This window comes from Vicugna pacos, chromosome 9 (genome assembly GCF_048564905.1).
Source record: "Vicugna pacos chromosome 9, VicPac4, whole genome shotgun sequence".
In the NCBI taxonomy this organism is placed as follows: Eukaryota; Metazoa; Chordata; class Mammalia; order Artiodactyla; family Camelidae; genus Vicugna; species Vicugna pacos.
This window is the reverse complement of record NC_132995.1, coordinates 54,915,627-54,939,191: the sequence shown is the minus strand read 5'-3', so window position 1 is coordinate 54,939,191 and position 23,565 is coordinate 54,915,627. Positions and strand designations below refer to the sequence as shown.

The 23,565-nt window shown below is 43.0% G+C and overlaps 2 protein-coding genes across 2 annotated transcripts in view; both read right to left on the bottom strand.

Moving 5' to 3' along the window:
• ADAM30 (ADAM metallopeptidase domain 30) lies at nucleotides 1–2,578 on the bottom strand. The gene has a single exon (XM_031680504.2). It carries the CDS (start codon nucleotides 2,386–2,388, stop codon nucleotides 235–237), a length of 2,154 nt encoding a protein of 717 aa, XP_031536364.2. The 5' UTR covers nucleotides 2,389–2,578; the 3' UTR covers nucleotides 1–234.
• Nucleotides 2,579–14,183: 11,605 nt separating this feature from the next.
• Nucleotides 14,184–23,565, bottom strand: part of NOTCH2 (notch receptor 2) — a 154,421-nt gene continuing 145,039 nt past the window's right edge. The window contains exons 30-34 of the mRNA XM_015249422.2: nucleotides 22,362–22,530; nucleotides 21,443–21,744; nucleotides 20,478–20,625; nucleotides 19,714–19,811; nucleotides 14,184–18,793 (exon numbers count right to left, since the gene is read on the bottom strand). Of these exons, the coding sequence (XP_015104908.2) occupies nucleotides 17,405–18,793; nucleotides 19,714–19,811; nucleotides 20,478–20,625; nucleotides 21,443–21,744; nucleotides 22,362–22,530 (2,106 nt within the window). The 3' untranslated portion in view covers nucleotides 14,184–17,404. The remainder of the gene's footprint in view (nucleotides 18,794–19,713; nucleotides 19,812–20,477; nucleotides 20,626–21,442; nucleotides 21,745–22,361; nucleotides 22,531–23,565) is intronic.

Genomic DNA, 23,565 nt, shown 5'->3' with positions numbered 1-23,565 from the left:
TTTGTTTCCAAACCAAGAATACTTTTTATTTGCTGATCAAAACCTCAAAGAAAATTCAATTAAAGAATTGAGGGAAGAAGGAAGAGCTGTTAGGATAAATGAGAACCTCGTTCAGTTTATGACCCTGGGTTACAGAGTGACTGTGCATTGCCTGATTATTTTTTGGTTTCTTGACATTTTTTGCCTTGAATTATTCTACTCCAGTGTTAATTTGTGGTGTTTCTTTCTCTGGGTTTATACGTTTCCTAAGATTTTCCTGAAAAACACAACAATCACTGAGATAATTAACAAAATAAGGCGTACTAACGAAAGGGACACGACCTGAATTGAGGTGGGCACCCCCTGTTTTAGAGGTCCCGGTGGCCCACTGTCAATGCTTCCTCCATACCCTACCTCCTCACAGAAGGGAGGGGCCCAGCCATACATGCAGTGGCAGTTTTTCTTATTGTTGCAAACGCCTCGGTGGTTGCACTTGTCAGGCAAACAGTCAAACTTCAGGACTGAGCTATTCACGCAATTTCTATTAAAACATATCTTGTCCGTACCACAGGAGGTCCCATCATTTACCACTCCCAGGTCAGGTATCCCCATAGCTACCATGGACAAATGGTAGCCTATGCCCCAGCACATGAGGTTTTCCTCCTGCAGATGAGTGGAAATTAGAAGAGTATGATCTGGCATATCAGGGATGGTGTTGACATTTATACACTGTATCCTGCCACATAATATATTTTTCCTGGTACACTTCCGATATTCACGGACTCCTGAAGCACCACAGTTCCCATACTGGTCACCTATTACATTAAGGACATCATAGCACTGAAGAGGAGCCTCCCTGGCATCAGGTCCAAAAATGCTTTGGCACTGCATATATCTGGCCTGGCAGCCCTTTTTGACACAACGGGCTTCGTACTTGCAAGGGGTTCCATCCTGCTTGTAAGTGTCACTTGGGCAGAGTCCTGAGGTCCCACTGCAGTACTCTGCGAGGTCACATTCATTTTCCTCCTTCCGACACATGTACCCAGATGGACGAAAGTGACAGTTATGACAGCAAAGTCCAGTGCTACAATTGGCACCTTGTTTGAATTTACAATCTGGTTGACAACACTGGTCTGTTTTACAGTCCTCTCCTGAACCGCAGTCACATTCCTCATCCTCTTCCACAATTTTGTTCCCACATCTCTTAACCACAAAGCCTAGTCCTGGGATATTAGTTAGACACTTTGCTCCTGAATAGACGTGTGCAAAAAACTCAGCATAACTACAATTACTAAACCCAGTTCGTCCAGTGCCCATGATGCAATTGTGCCTACCCTTACACTGGCAATATTCTGCATCATGGTTCATTCCCACACTATGGCCCAATACATGAGCAGTCCAAGTGGCAGGTGTGAGGACATTCATATCTAGAAAAACACTTGCAGATCCAGCATAAAACGTACTACACACAGTTCCCCAGGATTGTGCAAGAAAATCTGTGTAAGTTTGTTTAATGTATAGATGTACCCAATCTACCGGAAATCGAGCATTTAGTACACTTGTTCTGTATACCATAAATTGGCCTAAAACTTGGTCTAACTTTGAAAAAGTCACTTTTATTTTGTTTTCATCTGTCCATACTTCCACACCAAATAGATGTATTCTCATACGGACATCTTGAAAGTAAGAGTCTGCGATCGCAGTCAGAAGAATGGCGTCATTCACGACTAGAGTAAGATTGGAGTTCAGGTACAAATACCTACTGTGATCGAAGACCAGGGCTAATTCCAAGTACTTCTGGTGCATGTAAGACTCAGTGAGGTCGCTTATCCTAGCCACGTTCTCCTGCTGGGCCATCTGCTTTACTGTGTCGTCATGACTTAAGCCACAGATGTGACTAGGAAATTCCTGCTCTTTCTTCAGGAGATACACCACATGTTCAAACGTGGAAGAAGCCCTGAGGGGCTCGATTTGATAATGCCTGGCATCGATTTGCAATATGCCTCGGAGCGCCCCCGTGCATGTGCTTAAAGTAGCCTCGGAATCCTGATTTCCTTCAACCAAGCCCATGTAGTTGCAGTCGCTGGGTACATAAGGGTGATCCTCCCAGAGCTGCCCCTGCTCCGTGAAGGAGAAAACCTGCAGAGTTCGGGCTAACAGAAACCTCTTGGGCCACAGGTGGAGGACGCGGTTCTTGCCTTTTACCTGCAGGAGGTAGGACACGTGCTTGGCCACACCCTGCTGCTCTCGTCGGAAGCTCAGCTTCTTGGGGATGGTGACTTCATAGGAATCAAAGCCCCACTCCGGGTGGAAAACTGGATCCTTGCCAACACAGTCAGCCAGCAGCAGCGCCAGGAGCAGCACCGGGAGCGAACGGCCGTGGGAGAGGAAGGGCCTCCCTGACCTCATGGCATCGCCTGTTCGCTGGCGAGTCAGCCCCTGCAACGGTGGCCTTGCGGGTCGGACTTGCAGGGACGCCGGGCTCCCCGAGCGCGGGGTGTGGGGGCGCCCGCCTTGGCCTGAGCTGGGTCCGGCTCAGCGCAGCCGATTTTCACAACAGGCGAACGACAGGTGCGCGCCCCCGTGTCCAACGCATGTAGTTCTTCCGAGAGGGGCCGTTAGGCGCACGTGGAAGGATCCAGGGAAGGAGCGAGAAGAGAATGAAAAGCTCTTTGCAGAACGAGGCTCTTTGCAGGAGGGAAGGAGAAGGGCAGAGAGTGGCGTGAGCAAAACAGACGGAATAAAGAAGGGGAGGAACAAAAGAGAACTTGTTTAAAAAAAAATAAAAAGCTCAGTGTATCGTGTGCCTTTTACTCTCTTTCTAGCGGCCCTCGGGCACACATGATGTTTGCATCGGTTGACTCGGATGCTTAATAGCACTCTGAGCCCACGTCATCCAGCCATCCCCAGTTTCCTGGTGGGCTGGCTTACAGTGGAAGGAAGGAGGAGCATGAGTGTGAGAAAATCAGAGGAGGCTCTGCCTCCCCAGCCTCCCAGGGCAGCGCCCGTGGTCAACGGATGAACTGGTGAGCAAAGTGGAGAAACGCTGAATTCAGCAAAAGGCAGTCGTGGTCCCTTTAGGTTGAACTGTTCCGGGAAATGCTGAAGAGACACATGCCAGAAGGTTGTGATGTGAATGGTGGATGAGGAAGGAAGATCACAGATCTAGATCGCATCTTCAAGAAGCTGGGTGTGAAAGAGAGGGAAGAAACAGGAAAGTCGCTAAAGGGTTCTGTGTGGTAGAAAAAGGGTTTGTTAGAATGGAAGGGTCCTGGCCATTCTCAATTGCTGGTAGGAAAACCCATAGGAGACCAAAACAACAACAACAACAACAACAACAACAACAACAACAACAAAACAAAAGTCGTTAAAAAAACAATGACTTAGAAAATAATTTACAATATGTTGTGTAAAATTAGCAGTAAATATATTGTGAAAATAGCAGTGTCAAAAATACATGAATAGTATATGCTATTTTAAAATACAACATACTTTCTGTATTTTAATGGCGTATCAACAGGTGGAGAAACATTGAGAGTTCTGTCTGGGGGTTGGGAGGAGTTTACTGGAGACATATGCAGGTTGAGGATAAGGAAGCTTGCATCTTCTACTCTATGGAACTAAGAGTTATTCCCACCTTTTACAATATCATTTTTGTAAATAAGAAGAACTATGTCAAAGCAGGCTATTTCCACAAGGCTTTGTGTTATCAAACAGATGCTACAGAGTTTAGCCCGCAGACAATACTGTAGCAATAGGAGTTGATGAATTAGATGATGAATTAGGAGTTTTTCATCAAGAAATCCTCCAGTGGCCTAAAGAAAATGGTATAGATTTGAAAACGATAAAATCAAATGGATACAAAAGATAGATTCCAACTACCCTCCCCAGTTTAGGCTGCTGGGTGCTTGAGAAAATCTACCAGATTTACAGACTGGGGGAAACTGTCATTTCTGGTTTCCAACCTGAACTAGGAGCTCAGCACACTTGGTGATGCTTCCATTTGTCCCTAGTCAGCTCTCTCCTGAGTTCTCCCCTTCATCTCTCTCACTCTTTCCACGCCCTCACCTCAGCCCCTGACTTTACAGGAAAACTGAGACTTCAGACCTGCCCTCCCTGACTGTCTACTCACTACACTCACAGCTTCCCCTGCCTGCCAACCGGGTCATCTCCACAGTGCACAGGCCTCCTCCTTTGCTGATCCTTGAGGAGGATCCCTTTGAAGGGATCCCCTATCCTCTCTTGGAGGCTGAGCAGGGATATCTGCTGGGAGTTTTCCTAACAGCACTTGAGAATGGCCAGGACCCTTTCATTCTAACAAACCCTCTTTCTACCACATAGAACCCTCCAGCGACTTTCCTGTTTCTTTTCTCTGTTTCACACCCAACTTCTTGAAGATGTGGTCTAGATCTGTGATCTTTCTTCCTCATCTGCCATTCATGTCACAGCCCTCTGGCATGTGTCTCCTATGCATTTCCTAGAAAAGTTCACACTGAAGTGACCACAACCTCCTTTTGCCAAATTCAAAAAAAGTCCATCCATGTTGCTGCAAATGGCAAATTTTTATTCTTTTTTGTGACTGAGTAGTATTCCATTGTGTGGGTGTGTGTATATATACAATGTGTGTTTGCACGTATATACTATACATATATATTATATCACATCTTCTACATCCATTTACCTTTTGATCAACACTTTGGTTGCTTCCATACCTTGGCAATTGTAAATAATGCTGTTTTGAACATTAGAGTGCATGTATCTTTTCAAATTAGCATTTTTTTTTTGCATGTATACCCAGGAGTGAAATTGCTGAGCCATATGATAATTCTATTTTTAGTTTCTTGGAAACCTCCATACTCTCTTCAATAGTGGATGCACCAATTTACATTCCCATCAACATTGTACAAGGATTCCCTTTTCTCCATATCCTCACCAACATTTGTTTTTTATGTTCTTTGTGATGATAGCTATTCTGACCAGTGTGAAGTTGAGATCTCACTGTGGTTTTATTCTGCATTTCCAGGATGATTAGTGATGCCGAGCATTTTTTCATGTACCTGTTGGTCTTATGCATTTCCTCTTTTGAAAAATGTCTATCCAGTTCTTCTACCCATTTTTTAATCAGGCTGTTTGCTTTTATTGATGTTAAGTTGTAAGAGCTATTTATATATGTTGGATATTAACCCCTTATTGGTCAAATCATTTGCAAATATTTTCTCCCATTCAGTAGGTTGCCTTTTTGTTTTGTAGATTGTTTTCTTTGCTGTGCAAAAGCTTTTAAATTTAATTGGGTCCCATTTGTTTATTTTTTATTTATTTTCTTTACTTTAGGAGACAGACCAACAAATACTGCTTCAGTTTATGTTAAAGAGTGTTCTGCGTATGTTTTCCTCTGAGAGTTGTATAGTATCTGTCTTACATTTAGGTATTTAATCCACTTTGAGTTAATTTTTGTATATGGTGTTAGAGAATGTTCTGATTTCATTCTTCTACAGGTAACAGTCCAGTTTTCCCAGCACCACTTATTGAAGAGACTGTCTTTTCTCCGTTGTATATTCTTGCCTCCTTTGTCATAGATTAATTGACCGGAAGTTCATGGGTTTATTTCTGAGCTCTCTGTTCTGTTCCACTGAGCTGCGTGTCTGTTTCTGTGCCAGTACTGGATTGTTTTGATTACTGTAGTGTAGCCTGATATCAGGAAGTATGATTCCTCCAGCTCCATTCTTGTTTCTCAAGATTGTTTTGGCTATTCGGGGTCTATAGACCTGGTGATCATCATACTAAGTGAAGTAAGCCAGAAAGAGAAAGAAAGATACCACATGATATCACTTATATGTGGAATCTTTTTTTTCAAAGGACGCAAATGAACTTATTTACAAAACAGTGACAGACTCACAGATATAGAAAGTAAACTTATGGTTACCAGAGGGGAAAGGGGGTGGGAATGGATAAAATACAAGCACATCACATAACAGAAAATTCAGGTAGCCAAAAAAAAAAAAACCCAAAAAACAAATGGAAAGGTTCCTGGCCACATTATCAGACAGACTACTGCAAATTAAAGCTGCTGACTGATGCTACACCCATCGTGTTAGCAATGACTCAAGAGTAATAACGTGAAGCTTTGGTGAGGGTGTAGAATGATAGGAGATCTCTTACACTTCAGGGGCAATATAAATCAATAAGACCACTTTAGATACCTGCTTGGCATTATCTCATATAGTTGAAAATATGCTCTATGATCAGAAATTCCATTCCTACCCTACGGAAATGTGTACAAATGTACACCAGGATACACGGGTGTAGTATTACTCCCCAAACTGGGAATAATCCTAATTTCCAACTGTGATGACTACTGCAATGGAGATAATGAATCAGAATCATATGCAACCACATGGGTAAATATTAAAGACAAAATACAAATGAATTTATAAGTCAAAATCAGGCAAAACAACTTTATTTTTAGGAGTACATGCACAGTTGGTAAAAGTAAATCAAGGATATAATGACCAGAAGTGTCAGGAAAGTAGTTACTTCTAGGGTGAAGGGAAGGGGCTATAATCAGGAATGGATGGGGGAGGGGCAGGGTATAGTTCCTTTAGCTTCCAGATGGCTCTGGTGTTGGTAATATATTTCCTCAGAACTATTGTTTGCTGTACATATTTGTTAAACCATTCCTAAGACTTTTAAGCTCATTTCTGTACATATTACATTTCATTATGAAAAAATTTTAATATCATAATTTTTACCTGTTTCTGAAATTAGACAATTAAATATGCTTTATTACCATTAATCTTTAGGTTGACAGATTAGCATGGAGTCATAAAGATATTGTTGAAGGGATAGTGTGAGTAGATTACATATGGCTAGATTTTTTTACTCACAATGAAAAATATTTATATCACAAGTGTATTGTGTTCCTTTCTATGTTTTTCCTAAAAGTTAAAAAAAAGCTTCAAATTTTTGAGATGGCCCTCATGATTCATTATATCCCTTTTGCTAGTGAATTAATGAAAAGGTTATTTTATGGATTCTAAAATGCCTCTGAATTATTCATAGTAGGATAAAACTAAGCACAACAAAAAGTAACATTTCTCTACAAACATTAACTTCTGAATCTGTCAGTCTGGGTTCCATCAGTAGAAAGAAATCCTACAGTAATTGAAAAGGGAAAATGTAATGTAAAAAATTATTAACTGTAACAAGAGAATGGAATAACTAGAGATGGGCTATTAAAATGTTAAGAGAACTTAAAGACTATTGGAACAGTGGCTTTAATACATAATAAAGCAGATATGATATGATATATGACATGATAAGTGATATGATAAAATAGGATGAAGTGTGATGGGATATGTTATGACATGTAACATGGCCACCACTTTTGGGGTGAAATAGAACATGCATGGGAGGAAGAGTGAACCTCGTCTTAGGGCTGAGATCCACATCTTGTTGGAGGGAACAGCCTTGGCTCCCTGAATGGCAGAGAAATCACTGAGGTACACGCAGTTGGATGTTGCCAGAAATCCAACCTCTGAGGTACAGGTTTCCAAGAAGGTGTCTCTCCGAGGCACTCTAGCGCACTGGAGAAGGTTGCTCAGGGGCAACACTGAGACAACTGAGGCAGCACTGAGGCACTCTAATACATTCTACTGTACAACCACCTGGGAAAAGTAAGTGGCTGAGATTGCTGCTGGCCTCTGGGCGCCTCTGGCTGCCTGCATTGCAGGACTAACACTTGGGAAACTACTTACACTGCAGGAGGAGCCTGTCAGGGGAGTCACTGGAACCAGGAGGGAAAACCTCCTGCACCTAAGATTTCTCTCCAGCACCCTCTACTGATACAGCCTAGCATGGTGCCAGCCAACAAAGCTGAGATATTTAAAGGGCCCAGATCCACTTGCACAGAGCAGGCAGAAAGAATGATTCTGGAGCTAATTGGCAATAAATGGATAATCTAGAAAGTCTACTTTCTCGGTTTGCCAGTCAGGGCAGGCAAGATTACAGAATTCTAGTGAGAGCTCTATTTGCTCTCATCCAGTTGTTTGAGGCCGGGACAAGGTGTGTGGATGGCACGCCTCAAGGATGATTCTTCCTGGAGCACCTGATGGAACAGCTATTTGAATGACTTTTTTTCCCCACGAGTGTTCTCCATTTGGTCAACAGAGGTCTTCAAATCCATACCCTCAATTATTCCATTTTTCTCATCTGACTTGGGTAAATAGACTCCTGAACCCTATAGCCAGAATACGTGTAATCTCCTTCATAATTTGTTTGAATTCAGTTAATCATCAACAGGAGAAGTTCTGATTCCTTTAAAATGTTCTCTCGTCCTCTTGAATGGCAACAGAATATATTAGTTTATATGATCTCTTGGACGTTTTATGTATATAATCAGTGGGTCTAGAAGCAATGACTTTTTTTTCTTTTCTTGCTAGAACTAGGACTTCTAGATCAAGTTGAATAGAACATATGAGATCTGGAAGAGAAAGAAAAATGCCATAGGATATCACTTATATGTGGAATCTAAAAAAATGACACAAATGAACATATTTACAAAACAGAAAGAGATGCACAGACATAGAAGACAAACTTATTGTTACCAGAGGGAAAAGGGCGGGGTGGAGGGATAAAGTGGGAGTTCGAGATTTGCAGATACTAAGTACAATACATAGCATAGATAAAAAACAAGTTTCTCTGTATAGCACAGGGAACTATATTCAATACCTTGTAATAGCCTGTAATGAAAAAGAATATGAAAAGGAATATATATATATGTATATGTGTGTGTGTATATATATATATATATATATGTATATGTGTGTATATATATATAACCGAATCACTATGCTGCACACCAGAAATTAATGTAACATTGTAAATCGACTATACTTCAATATAAAAAATTATAAATCAGTCAATCAATAAACACCTATTTTAAAACAATACTATTTACAAAGAAGAGCATTGCCACACTCATTCTTCTCCAGAGTCCAGTAAAAAATGACCAAGAAACCTGCACAAGTGGAAAGAAAGAGTGAGATACATAACACGAAGTCAAGGTTTAAGGCAAAGTAACAGGCAAGTTCATATGAATTGATAGTATAAAATTAACAGATTCAAGGCTTTTATACAACACCTATGGAGGAAAGAATAACTCCAGAATGATAAGCTGGGACAAGGTAAATAATAAGAAGTCTTGGCTAAGGTGAAAGACAGGTGGACAGTGTCAAGAACCTGTCACTGGAGGTAGAACCTGACCTATCAGTAGGAAATTAGATTTTGACTAATTTTACTTTTCAGATTCAGGGGGTCTTGTTTAGATCACTCAAAGATTTAATGATACAAAAATAAATAATATATATGGAAATTTTAAAAAGTAAAGGATACAAATTACTTGTTTATCATTAAGTATGATGTTCGCTATAGATTGTGGTAGATACCCTTTTTTAATTTTAGGAATTTTCTCTCTATTTCTAATTTGCTGTTATATTTCATAATTTTTATCATGAAGATTTAATTTTACCAAATATTTTGTTGAGTCTATTGAAATGATTGTATGGGTCTTTTTAAGGTGGTGACATCTAGTAATTGATTTACTAGTGTTAACCGTTCTTTCTTTCCTGAAGAAAAAAAAATCATTAGTCATGATGGGTTTACATTTATCATTATGAATTCATTGCTAGTTTTAGTTAGGTAGTCATTGGTTTACAATTTTTGTCTCTCTGCTAGTAGGTAGATCCATAATTTTCCTAACTTGTATTATCCTAGGGGGTTTTTTTGTCCAAGTTATATTAGATGTATGTGTTGAGTTGGAGAGTGTTTTCTCTCTTGTTGATTCTCTGGAAGGTTTATGAAAGACGCTATCTGTTCTTTCAAAGTTTCCGAACATATTAGAATAAATTTGTTTTATGTTCATGACCTTTGTCTATTGTATCTGCCAAAACATTCTACTTTTACTTCCCCAATACTTGTTCATTTGCCTTCTTTATAATTTTATTTAATTTAACTGTCTTTATTACCTTCTTTCAGTTAGTTCATTCATTTCTGCTTGTCTTGATTATGCTTATGTTTTATTTCTTTGGATGTAGTTTGTGGTTTTTTGGTCTAATTTCTTGAATAAAATGCTTGGGCTATTGACTCAGTCTTTCTGCTGTGATGTAAGTATTTAGATGAGAGTTTCTCTACTTAAAAACTTTAGTTGCTTTCCCAGTTCAAATAATTTGTATTTCAAAAACAGTGGTACTATTTGACAAAATTTTGCATGGTTACTAAATGTCTTCTTTCTTATTAATAACTGATTTATGTATACATTAAAATTTTTTTTCAAATGTGCAGGGATGTTGGTTAGATTTTGACTTTTGTTTCTAATTTGATAGTCCTCTGTACAGAGATAACTCTCTATATGATACTGATTCTGGAAGCTACACTAAGATTTATGATGGCTTCATATATGTACCATCTTTATGAACGTTCCAGGTATTCTTGAAAAGTTCATTAACTGTCATTGTGACAGTCAGGCCGCGTGTATGACAGGTGTTACGGGGGATCCTTCCTCTCTCCGAGTGTCAGCACAGGCTCTGTTGACGTCCCTCAGTCAAACCACCAGGAGCACCCTGGCAAGTCAAACAAAGATGGATTTATTGATGCTTTTTGCTGCAGGGAACGTTGCACACTAAGGGGAGATGTGGTGTCTCAGTAAGTGAGTGTTAGGGAGGGCTTATTATGGGACTTGTACTTGTGTTTGATGATGTTGAGGCAGGTTAAAAAATTGAGTATCTTAATGAATTTTATCAAAGTTACAGGCATGGTCAGATATTCATGATTTTTACTAGGTGGGAAGAGTAGAGCAGAACTAAAGCTTTTTGATAAAGAAGCAGCAATGACAAGTCAGAAGTGGGGGATATTTGGTAACATTTGCACTTAGTAATTATTTTAAAGGTTGTTTCTTTGGATTACCCATGTGTTATCTTTTGGGGGGGGTGTATCTTTGCTATGTAAATGTGCTTTTCTCCTCAATTACATCCCCAAATTGGATTTTGTTGATAAATTTTCCATTCTTTTGTTTACTAAATTTCTAATGATTTAGGGTAGTCTTTTTAGCAAGTTTTCTTGAGTTGTCCACGTGTGTAGGCTTGTTACCCTCAGATGAACACATCTTCTCTTCCTCATTTCCGGTTTTTAAATGTAAAACCCTGCAATAACCACAGTAACTAGATTCTCATACAACACGATTACTGGTTGGTGTGCAGCCTCTGAAAATTACTGTTCTTAAACCTTTTCTGGGAGTGAATGAAAGGGGTCATGGTGGAGAGAAAGGAAAGAGAGATGGAGAACATGAGCCAGTTCCATAACAGAGGCAGGAGCTGGGTCCTTACATCCCAGTGTTTGCTGGTCTCTCTCATCTGAAATAGGCATGTTGAAGCTGGTGATGATTTCCAGTGAAGAGCTTGCAAATCCCAGTCTGATGTTAGAACCCAGACTCAACCCGAACATATTTATGCTGAGGCAGCCAAGTGCCACCAGGTGGTGCCAAAGAGCAGCCAGGACCCTACAGGTGGACTCCAGAGCTCCTACCCAGCTAGGCAACAGCTAGCTTGCCTTGCTCACTTAACTAATTAATTTTGCATTTCTGCAGTCCCACATTTTATACCACTGAATTTGAAAATGTGTTTGCTTCATGGATCACCTATTGAAAATAACAAAGTTTATAAGCATAAAATAATCTCCACAAATTCAATTTATGGAAACAAGTAACTGGAAAAGGAAGGAGGGAGGAAGGAAGGGAAGGGAATGGAGAGAGGGGATATAGGAGCCTTACCTATATTACCTCATTTTTGAGCACCTGCAATATTATAAAACATTGTTTTATAATTTTCTAATATAAAATTTTATGTCTATACATTATTTTTATACTACTAGGTGTTTATACATCTGTCAGTATTATAGATACATTTTATTGAAGTATAACTTACATCAGTAAAATTGAAAGATCTTAAGTAAATTTTACATGGAATTTTGAGTATGAGTGCATTCATGTAATCACCACCCAGGTGAATATATTTTCAGTCTCCAGGAAGATTTTTCCTGCCCTCTCTCAGTCAAGGTCCCTCTCGCACAAAACTACCCACCATTCAGATCCCTATTTACCATTGATTTGTGTTTCCTGAATTTGTATCATGGAATCAAACAATGTATTTGGTGTTGTCCGGCTTATTCTCCTCAACATTGTGTCAATGACACCACTTCATATTGTTCCATGTTGTTCTTTCTCATTTCCGTGTAGTACTCACACAATGGTGGCACCATAACTGATCCATCCTACTGCTGATGGTTGTCTTCGGTGTGGTTGCTCAAAGACAAAGTGGTAAAGAAACACACTAGTCAGTCAGGAAAAGTTGTCAGGATTATCAATGCAAAATTCATTTACTTTGTGTTTCCTGCCCTCACACATGAATGGTAGGCTGTCAGAAGTTTTTTAGAAATGTTACCCTTGGAGGAAAATGTTTGGGATAATGATGTATTGGCACCTTTCAGGTCCACCCTCTTCCTTTCTCCACCAAGATCTCCGCCCCAGGAAGCAGACTTGTATCAATGGATCAAGTCCAACAGGCTCCTGTATTTTGAGACTTCCACTTGGATTCGACAAATAGAAAGTCTGGGGTGGGGGAGATAGTGCGGTGGAGAGTGAGATGTGGTGGAGAGTGAGGTGGCTTCCCTGTTGTGAGGGGGCATGAGGCTCACTGTGCCTCAGGCAGAAGTCACAGCTCTTCTTCAGTTAACTTGCTCTACTGGACTCCCTCCTTCCAGGTTCCAGTAACCTCACCCAGCCTTCATCCCTTCGGATCAAGGAGTGGTGATAGCTCTGCTAATGCTAGCCAGGACTTTCTGCACCACCCCTTAGGGTCTCCCTACACCTCCCACACCCTTCACAGTTAGTTTTGGTAAATAAGCTGTTCTTGAATTGCCCTAATTTGAGTTTGTAGTCAGGACTTGACTGGTGCAAATATTTTAAATGTGTTTTGTTAAGGTCTGTTTTGAAAGAAGGAAAAATTGTATTCACTCTCTGATTCACCCACATTCACCCACCTACACACACACACCACAACTAAACACACACACACACAGTTCACATGGCACTGCCTCTCTCTTCAGGATTTTGCAAGACCCTGATTCATATTTCATTTTATAAGTACTGTCACCAAATGAGGTGAATGACCCAACACCGCTCAGCAAGCCTGAGTCAGGGTTTATTGGGTGTCCTCGGAGGCCGAGGCAGTAACAGGCTCACAGTCGCCATTGCCCATCACATCATGGACAGTGTGCAGCCCTGCTCTCCCTTCTTGCATTTCATGCGTGGGAGAGCCCCACATAGTCCCTGGTCAAGGGCTAGGTCTCTATGCCTGCAGTTGCAGGGTAGGATGTGATGGGCAGCCAGATCCACTGAAGGAGGTTTCCATGGAGCAAGTTTTCATTGCCACCAAGTCTGAAAGGCTCTGAGGAGCCAGCCTGCAGAGAACCAGACTTGGATGGACATTCCTCAGCTCTGAAATTCATTTTCTTTTTCCACCATTTCAAAAACCAACATGCAGACTCAAATGTGTTTTATATAAAATTATAACACTCTCAGGATGACCAATATATGCTACCAGCTGTGTTGAAAATGCCATATTTAGAATCAATGTCAAGTATTTGTGCTCAAACAGATCACTGATTGACTTACAAGTACTTAGAAACGAATATATAAATATATGCCCAAAATAATATTTTATAGCTGTATACGTCAATTTTATACAAAATTTAATGAGGAATAATATTGGAAACTTATGGTTTAGTTAACATCTGTTTTATTAGTTATATCTCAAGTCTCAATGCTGTCTTTAGCAAACAACCTCCATTTCCACTGGAAGGCACGTTGTCCTGAGCAATTGTCCATTTGTCACCATTTAGTGCACAGAAAAGTAACTCAGTTTTGTGATGCTTCCTATTGGACAGAAGCTTTTTCCTCAGAAGCATTTATTTATTCTCTGCCTGGAGACAGAAAAAACAGGACTAGCGCTAGGCTATGTGGGATTCAGAATGAATGCGGTGTTCAGGATGAAAAGAAAATTATTTCTCTCTCAGCAAATTCTGACATCATGAGGGGAATCACTGCAAGACCAGGGATGGAAGAAAGGAAAAGAAAAACCACCACGCTATGGAGCTTGACATGTAACCGTTTTATTTTGTGATAAAAATGCTTTCATATAAATTTCACCTTAACTACTTTTAGAATGAACCTTTGAAAAGTAAAAACAAACTGTGCATTTTCCTTACCATGTATAGTTAGGAATATGCAGTCATTTTACTGGTTATTGGCTTTCTCATACAAACAGAGATCACATCACTTTTAAGGGGCACGACACAAGGGAGAAGCCACAGTACCACAGCACAGGTGGGAGCCTCAGGGCATATAAACTCATCCTCTCCAACAGGCGTCATACATTCAGTGTGCGGGTTAAGACTGAAACCCCCAAACCACCTGCCAACGAAACATTACACCTTTGGTTCTTTTCTATGCAAGAATGATGAGCTAGCAAATTTAATAATAATATAAGGGACTAGTGCATTATAGCTGATTGCTTACATGAAATCTCTAACTCACAGTCTCTCCTTCCCTCAGACCTCTCCCTCCCTCAACACCATGTAAGTCAGAAAAGGATGCTTAACACACAACAGAGGAAACAAACAAATCAACAAACAACATATCCCCAAAGGTAGTCAGAAGAGGAATCAAAGGAAGAATTTATAAAGATAAAACAAAAATGTGCAGGGCACGGAAGGTGACCTATACCTGGCATAAAACACATATTCCATACAAACTTAGTCTCTAATTCAGAAACTGGAGAAAGTGATTGTCCATCTTACTTTCTCTCTATTAGTTACGATACAACACAAGGGTTCTTACTAAGAGATTGATAAATGCTTGAAAGGCAGTGTCTCTCCTCATCACTGAAGCCTATTGTCTGTAATGGCAGCCTTCACATTTATTTCCCCAGAACCCAAATGATCCCAAGGAGGAGGAACAAGAACGTTAGGCCTACAGTGTGCATGGGGAAGGCAGAGGCTATTAAAGATGGAACTTCTGGATCAGAAGCTGACACTTTCAGGAAGTGGGGCTGGAGCAGTATGACAGAGAATGGTGGGGTCCACAGTGGTCCATGTAGGTAGATTCTCCCCATCTGTGAATCAACAAATGGATCCAAGGATAGAGAGTCACCATTTAGAATGATAAAATGCTATACTCTATGAAAGGGGCTGGTAGAGGTGCAACATGAAAGAATGAAATGCAGAATGAACAAGCACTCTGCTTATATCAGGGCAGAACTAATTATATTTTTGTTGGTTCAATGACCTTGGGCAGGACTGAAGAAACCCTTTGTAGACTCCATGCTAACAGACACACAAAGTTTCCATATGAGGCCACAGGCAGATGAATCAGGTAAATGGGAAGGCCTGATGAACACTCCCAGCCAAGGCAGGAATGAAGACTACCATCGCAGCACACCCCGCGTGGGCAGTCCCCCTGGTATTACCGACAAAATGTCCTGGGAGAACTAATTTAATTTTTCATGTGTCATGATATTATAGCACCAGGCAGAAGTGACAGTGTGGAGACAGGACCAACTGTTAGCTGACTGAGGGAGAAGAGGAAGAGAACTATTTTCCTCCTAATTCCAGTGTTGGCTAGACTGCTTCTGTCCTCGACAGAGGATCAAGGAGTCTGCCCAGACACAAATAAAGGAAGCTGACTCGGATGAGATGCAATCACAATCTGAACGTGAGGATGGCAAGGCAGTGAGTCTCTAATTGTCCATTATCATCCAGGAGACTGACTCTATGAACGGAAAATGTCCCTGGTAAGGGTCTATTTCAGTTTCCTAAAAGGGAATCTCATGACTGCTTGAAAGGAAAAGGAGTGAGAGCAAAAACTAGGGGAGGCTACCTCACAGTTCCTCCCTTTCCAATTGTCTTATAAGGCTGGCTTAGGCCCTAGAAAACCAGGTCAACATTCCAGTTTCCACAGCTGAACACAGAAAACCCAGGTGTGCGGTGAGGACCCACTGGGTGCATCAGTAATCAGACCACACGGTGTGGAGGGAAGGTAGGTGAAGGGGCCCGAGGTCAGAAGGCACGTCAGGAAATAGAGACGGAACACCCGGCGAAGGGACTACGACTGTCACGGGGGCCCCTGGGCTGAGGAAATTTCAGTTCTAAATGGCAAGGGCATATTGTTCGAAATATTTCCTTCTGTGGAGATGTGTGCAGGGGAAAGCTCAACAGCTAAGACAGTCTCCATGAGCTGATGCGTGAGTGGAGTAGGCGAGGGCTCTAACCCCTGGGCACAAGTGTGTTTCACAGTGGCAGTCAACGGAAGGCTTGGCGGGGACCTCTCAGCGGGGAACCACTTCTCCCGTGGGTTAGCTTATCTCTTGGTCATTCCAACATTCCAAACCTTTGTCTGTTTGGGTTGTTTTTAAAAGGGGTCATATTACCTACACGGGCAAGGATAAACCTTCACACTGACTAGGTCCAGAAATGGAAAAACAACACCTTCTTCTTCCTGGTAAGATCTGAAGGAAGCCTGAGTGCGGGCAAGAGAATTAAGCTGCAAGCCTCTTGAAGGGGGCTCTGGTCCCCAGAACACGTTCTGAGAAAAATATTTTGCTCTCCTTTTTCTATTAGGAATGGTTATGCAGGAGAATACACTGTGTCCATTTTCTAAAGAAACGTACTTGAAAGGTTTCTGCTGAGGACCCTAAAAGTAAACCTGTGGCTCTCCTAGGGACACTGGGAAAACAGGAGAGGAAAAGGAGGCTTTCCAGAGGAGGAATGATTAAAAGCACAAAGGCCTTGGCCTCTAACATGCAGGTGGGGCTTCAGCCACAGAGAGATGCAACAACTAAAGCACCAAGTGAAGTCAAAGACTTTCCAAGGATGAGAAGATGAGAATTTCAAGGCACAATTCCCAGTAGGAGTCTACTGTAGAATCTTCTCGTGGATATGGCAGAAGCCCCCATGGCTGAAAATATAGTCCAGGCTGCAAGAATGTCTGAGCTACAAGAGGCATCCGTCTTGATCTTCACACTGAAGAGAGAAAACATAGTCTCAAGTCGTGTATTCATCCTGAAGTTCCATGAACTTGGGCTTGATGGGCAAGAGATTACAAGGAGTCTTGTCTCTCCCCCTCCAGAACTCTGCAGACACACGGTGAAGCTAATAAAGTTGCTTCTTTTGCATTTTCTACAAGATAAGAACATCTCCTCTTTCCTGCCTCCAGAAGCTGGTTCCAGAGATTTCTTCATTTCTCTCCCGGGTGACCTTCATTTGTTCCTCAGCAGCATTTACAGTAGGAGTTCTGTCCCTACACTGGAGGCAGACTCTTTCACGCGTAAACCTGCATGTTGCTGCGTGGTGGCTCCGACATGTGTGTCCCAGGTCCCCGCTGACCTCCTCCGGCACCCCCAGGAGTAGGGCTGGTGGTCACATCTGACCAGTCAGAAGCAGAGTGGGGTGATGAACTTGACCACTGGTCAGGAGACTCTGGGGATGGTGTCAGGTAGGGATGCTCACCCTGGAGGTGACCACTGTGGCTGGGCGTTCTCTCAGCAGCGTTGGAGGACGCATAGCTATGCTGTGACGGGGGTGTGGGATACTTGCCCACAGAGGCTGGAAAGGGGTGATAGGCTGGGAGAATGGTCTGAGCAACCTGGCCATCCTGCTGAGGCATCATGGCAGTGGAAAAAGCCATACCGGGCAAACGAGCCATTTCTGGAATCTGATACATGGTGGGCAGGGTGCCTGCAACAGCTGGAGGGCAGTTGGATGGAGCCTGGGCAGCCCCAGCTGGTTGGGCCATGCTGCCTTTGGGGATTAGCTGGAAAGTCACAATGGGGGGCAAGGACTCCCGAGGGGTGGTTAAATGCTTCCCTTCAGGTGGCCTGCTCTGGGGAGTTATGCCAGAGTGGGCGCCCTCCGCTGGAGCCAGGACCATACTAAACATCTCGTTGTACTGGGTCTCATTCATCTCCACGCGGTTCATCCAGTCTGCTGGGACAGGGACTGAATGCAGCCTACCCAAGCTCCCCGCACTGCTGCCGCCTGGGGGAGCAACGTGGTGGTGGGACAGCAGCTGGCTCACTGAGGGAAGCACAGTGCTGGCCCCATGAGCCAATGGCTGCATCTCAGGAAGGTTAGAGAAAGACAGTGCATGCTGTGCATGGACTGGGGCAGCGGGGGCAGCGGGGGCCAACATAGGGTTGGGTGAGGCCTGTAAGATTCCGGGGGATGTAATCATTGGAGAGGACGTGGTATCAGAAACATATGTGTGAGGAGATTCTAGGGAATCAACGGGGGACAGAGTCACTGAGCTCTCAGACAGCTGGCCCTTGTCACTCAGAGACTTCTTCCTCCTACTTCCCTTGGTATCCTTGGCCTCCTTGGCAAGGTTAGGGAGGCTAGTAGGCACGGCACTCTTGGCATTGGGCCGTCTAGACTTCTTGCCCACTGGGGTGTGCTTCAGACTGAGAAAAGATCTGTTGGGCCCACAGATGACAGGTGAGAGAGCAGAGGTCAGCACAGTGCCTGGAGGGCTCGGTGTCACATTGTACTCATCCAGGAGGCGCACGATGTCATGGTGCATGCGGTCCCGAGCCACGTCCCGGGGAAGACGGTCCATGTGGTCTGTGATGTCCCGATTGGCAAAATGGTCCAATAGGATCTTGGCTGCTTCATAGCTCCCTTCCCGGGCAGCAAGAAACAGAGGCGTCTCTTCCTACAGAAAAGGCCCACAGAGCACATTTTAATAACTCTTGAAAATAAAGCAGTGTTTCTCAATCTTTGTTACTATCACCCCTTTAGACATGTTTTTCCTAGTGTCTCCCCACATGAAATGTTAATACTACAGATTAAATGTATATCTACCTGCATGCTGAATGGATACCAGTGCTCTGTACATAAAGAGAGCAAGATTATTCTGCTCATCCCCAAGAACCAATTTCGACCCACTGAGGGCTATATCTCTTTTGTGGGGGAATGTGTGACATAAAGCATGTCCCCGAGCCAGAGACTGACTTGAAACAGCACTGAGCTTATCAAAATAGGGTTCTCAGAGGAACACCAGTTAGAGATGAGAAAGAACCTACAGGATGTGCAGAAATGGGAAAAACAAGGGCAAGGAAAAGAAAAAAGATGCAAGACATGCGAGAGAAAGAACTAAAATAAGGGGAAGGAGGAAATGAATGAGAGAGAAAGAGATGAGTAAGAGAGGGGAAGCATGACATAAAAGCCAGAGGGAGAAAAGCAAACAGGAGAACATCGTGGTGTCTAAGAACAGGAAACAAACAAACAAAAAGGCAGCAGGAAAACAAATGAAAACGAACCAGGGAAAAGGAAATGAGTGTGAAGAGAACGAAGGCAGGAGAAAGGGAAATATCAAAGGAGAGAGAGGAGAGAAGGCTGCACCAGACTTGTTGACAGGACAGCCTGGTGCAGACTGAGGAGGCAGGGGGCTCAACCCTGACTCTCCCCTGGAGAAGCCCAATATGAGCCCTCAAGCTCGCTGGACCAAGTTCCTGTCCAACCTGCTTCCATCTTTTCTATCTTTATCACAAGAGGAGCTAAGGGAGGAAAGGGAAGGCCTTATCATCTGAGGCACTGCTCTGCCTGCCCTCCAGCTCAGAGCCCAGACTGTACCTTGTTGTCCTGCATGTCTCGGTTGGCCCCATTTTTCAACAGCAAAAGGGTGGCTTCCACATTATTCACAGCGGCTGCCCAGTGAAGAGCAGATTTTCCTGAAGGAAAAAAACATTTTTATAAGCAGACACAGTGGAAGGACCTGTCTTACTCCTTCCTATAAGGAAGCATCATGACCTGCACAAGGAAACCTTGAACTTCTCAGGCAGCAGCAGGAAGCCAGTTCTCTTTGGGGGCCCACAGGAAAAACCCAAGTATTATCTTCATTTCCCCCTGTTATAGAAATACTTCAGTACAGGCTGTCTAGCCTTCAGAAAACTTCTAGGTAAAAGGATCATCTATGGTGCCACATCCTTCATACAACAGAATCTACCCTGTCCCACACTGAAGACAATAACCTACCTATTTATTACAAGCCGGAATGTCTACTTAGAATATCTCACAGCCCCGCCCTCCATGATGAAGTCAGCTCTCATATATTCATGTCAAGAATGGGATGCTTGGGAACCCACACAAGCAGACCTTACATGGACTTGCTTTGAGATCCAACAACTCTCACTAAAAATCCCTTCCCAGCTTCATCTATATGGACCTCCCACTGGCTCAGTTCTCTGAACTCAACATGGGAAAAAGAAGAACGAATGAGTGAAGGAATCTTCAGTGGATTCAGATATGAGACCGTTCTTTAAGGATCTGGTAACCATTCTCCCTCCCTAGAGGCTTGCTTTGCAGTAGGAATCTGAATCCCTGCTTCTCATTCCTACCATGGTCATCCACTGCGTTCACATCTGCTTGGCAGTTGATCAGCTCTGCCACCATTCCCTCCACAGCCAGGCGGGCAGCCAGGATCAGGGGTGTAGTGCCATCATTCATCCTGGCATCGAGATCAGTTACTCGGTTGCGGATCAGTATCTAGAATAAGAGAAAGTACAGAAAAGAGAGACACCTGGATTTAAAAATAGTAATAATGGTGCTAAGATAAGAAATAAGAGCTTCAGAGCTAAGGCTACACTGTAAATTTCTGGAAGGCAGAGGATGTCTTGCTATCTTTGTGCCCAAGATTCTACCCTGGTCAATCAATAAATACTTGTTGAATGAATGGAGGAAGGAAGGAATAAAGGGAATGAGTTAACGTGCAAACAAGTAAGTGCTCGAGACAATGGCTATGTAAACTAATGTACTTCTACTTTCTAAAGCAAAGAAGACGGATGTGGGGAAATACCACAACCTCACTTATGGTATACAGTTTAAGATGACACAGAATGTTTCCAATTTCCTCATAAAAGTAAAATAATAAGGTATCAGGAGTAAACTGTGAACTCATGTCAAGAAAACCACCACCGAGCAGCTGGAATCCCACATGGTCAGACAAGGCTAGAGGGAGAAGCTGACAGTAGTCAAAGGCTTCATAACAGAAATCACTCCTATCTGATCTGTTCATCTCGGAGGTATTTTGCCACACCCAAAACAAAGCAAAACAAAACACAATGGTGATTAACGATCAGAAGACTAGTGTTATCTGCTGTTGGCTCTGCGACCATCTGGCTGTATATAGTCAGGTCTGGTTGCCTGCCTCCCTTTTCCTGCTTTCCCGTCCATCAAGCATGACTCTATCATCTGCCTTATTCTCTCAAAGAATTACTGAACAAATGTAATGGGATCTTAAGTGCTTTTAAAAAGGTAAAATATTATTGATCTGTAAGGAACCAACTCTTCTCACGTTCTTTACCTGGAAGACACCTTGGGCATCAGCTGCCACTGCCGCATGGAGAGGGCAGCGGCCCATGTTGTCCTGGGCGTTGGCATCTGCACCTGCATCCAGGAGACGCTTGGCAGCATCAGCCCTCGAGTAGCGGGCTGCAAGGTGCAGGGCCATCTCACCAGTCCGGTCTGTCTGGGCTTGGAGGCTGGCACCCTGGTAGACCAAGTCTGTGATGATGTTGGCAGAGGAGTCTTCTGCATCTTCATCTTCATCACTCATATCTGAGCTGCCTCCTCGGAGAGAAGCCAGCATCAGTGGGGTGCACCCATCTAGAAGAAAGGAAAATTTCAAAAGGCATTTAAGGAGGAGAAGGACATTAATGTTCAATTACTTCTATTGTTGGAATAGTTCAATTTGAGTAAAATTATTCTTTTGGGGAAAAAAATAAACTGTGCTTCTTGTGGTAATTGGCAATTAGTTTTCCATTTGCCACTGACTTTTCCTTGATAATGTCCTTTCTGTAAAGAGGAGCTATTCTCTAAGTTAAATAAGCTTTTCTGTTAAAGTTTCTGAGTCCTATTGGATATTTTAAAATATACGCTATTAATAAACTATATGCGCTAAGATATAAACTAAACTAATTCTCTATACCTCTGCTTTGGGATGTTATTTTTCCATCCCACTAAAACCTATCCCATACAATGAGCCTGTCTGTGGTCGAGCATGCTGTACGGGAAGCAATGTGAAATACTTCCCTTTATTCTCATATGAATTCATAATTTCTGCAAGCCTGTGCTCCTTAAGCATTCATTTCCTCAAGCTGATTTTGAGTCTATGACATCAGAAGGGAGCAGATCACCAAGAGGGGCAAACACAGGGACAACAAGGCGGAACTAAGGGCAGGGAGGCATGGTGCGTGAAAAAGGGAAGGCTTGCAGGTGCTGACCTGGGCCACGGACGTTCACATCCAGCACGTCCACCTCCTGCTCTGCCTGTGGAGGAGTGAGAGCCAGCGATGGAGTCCTGCGGATATCTGCGGCCTCAAGGTGCTGCTGTGTCCATGGACGTCGGTCGATGGGGTCATCTTCTTCTGAGAGTAAAGCCTCATCTTCAGCCTGAAAGGGGGGGACGAGTCTCCCCGTCAACCTGGCCCACCCCTGGGAAGTGCAGCCAAGGAGCTAGTCCAGACTCTCACACCGCTTCTCCTAACCTCCCGCCAGTTTTCTCTCTCCTCCTATCTAACTCTCCAGATTATTATCCACACTGCTCGGGGTACGTGGTTCCTGTTTATCTCTCCTGCATCATCTGTACAACTCTCCCAGCCTCCCCATCCCATCCTCTAGGCAGCAGACAGCCTTAATATGTCACCTGTATTACCTATCTAACGTGCCGTCTACAGACTCCCCGCAGGACCGTTTTTCTGCTTCTGGGCTTCTGACTACGTTGTTCCCTCCGCCTGCCACGGCCCCTCCCAGTTCTTTGTCTGACTAACTTCCTAGCTATCCTTCAAATAGAAAGTAGACTTTAATTCCTCTTGCGGGTCCCAAAGAGCACACTGCTCACTCTACTTAACCGACCACGTGTTAAGAACTTACATGGCACGACATGGTAGTCTCTACTGCTACCTGCAAGATTCCTCAGAACAGGGACAAACCCTGTCCAAGGTTGCCTCCTTGTACCCTGTATTCAAGCCTGAGAGCAAGCTCTCAGGAAATATTTGTTGAACAATTATTATTATTACAATTTTAAAAGCAGCTGCCCTTTACTGAATACTTAGTATGTGATAGAAAATGCGTAAGGCAATTAACACGAATTGCTGTATTTAATCCTCACAACTCACAGAAGAAAGAATTATTGTTATTATCCCTATCTTACAGATAAAAATAATTTAACTACCAAGAGGTTAAGTAACATGCCAGCTACAAAGTGGCAGAGTTTTGGACTCGAATACAGTTCTGACTGTAACTGAGGCAATGTTCTTAACCATCATAAGGCACTACGTGCCTGTATTCCTCCAGCTTTCGTTTCCTCAAGCTGATTTAGATTATCCACGGGATACACGCGTGTCCCAGTCACGTGTCGCTGTGGGTGAATGGCCTTCTTTGCCATGTCAGACACTGCTCACTCTACCTCTTACTTCTCTGTGGCTT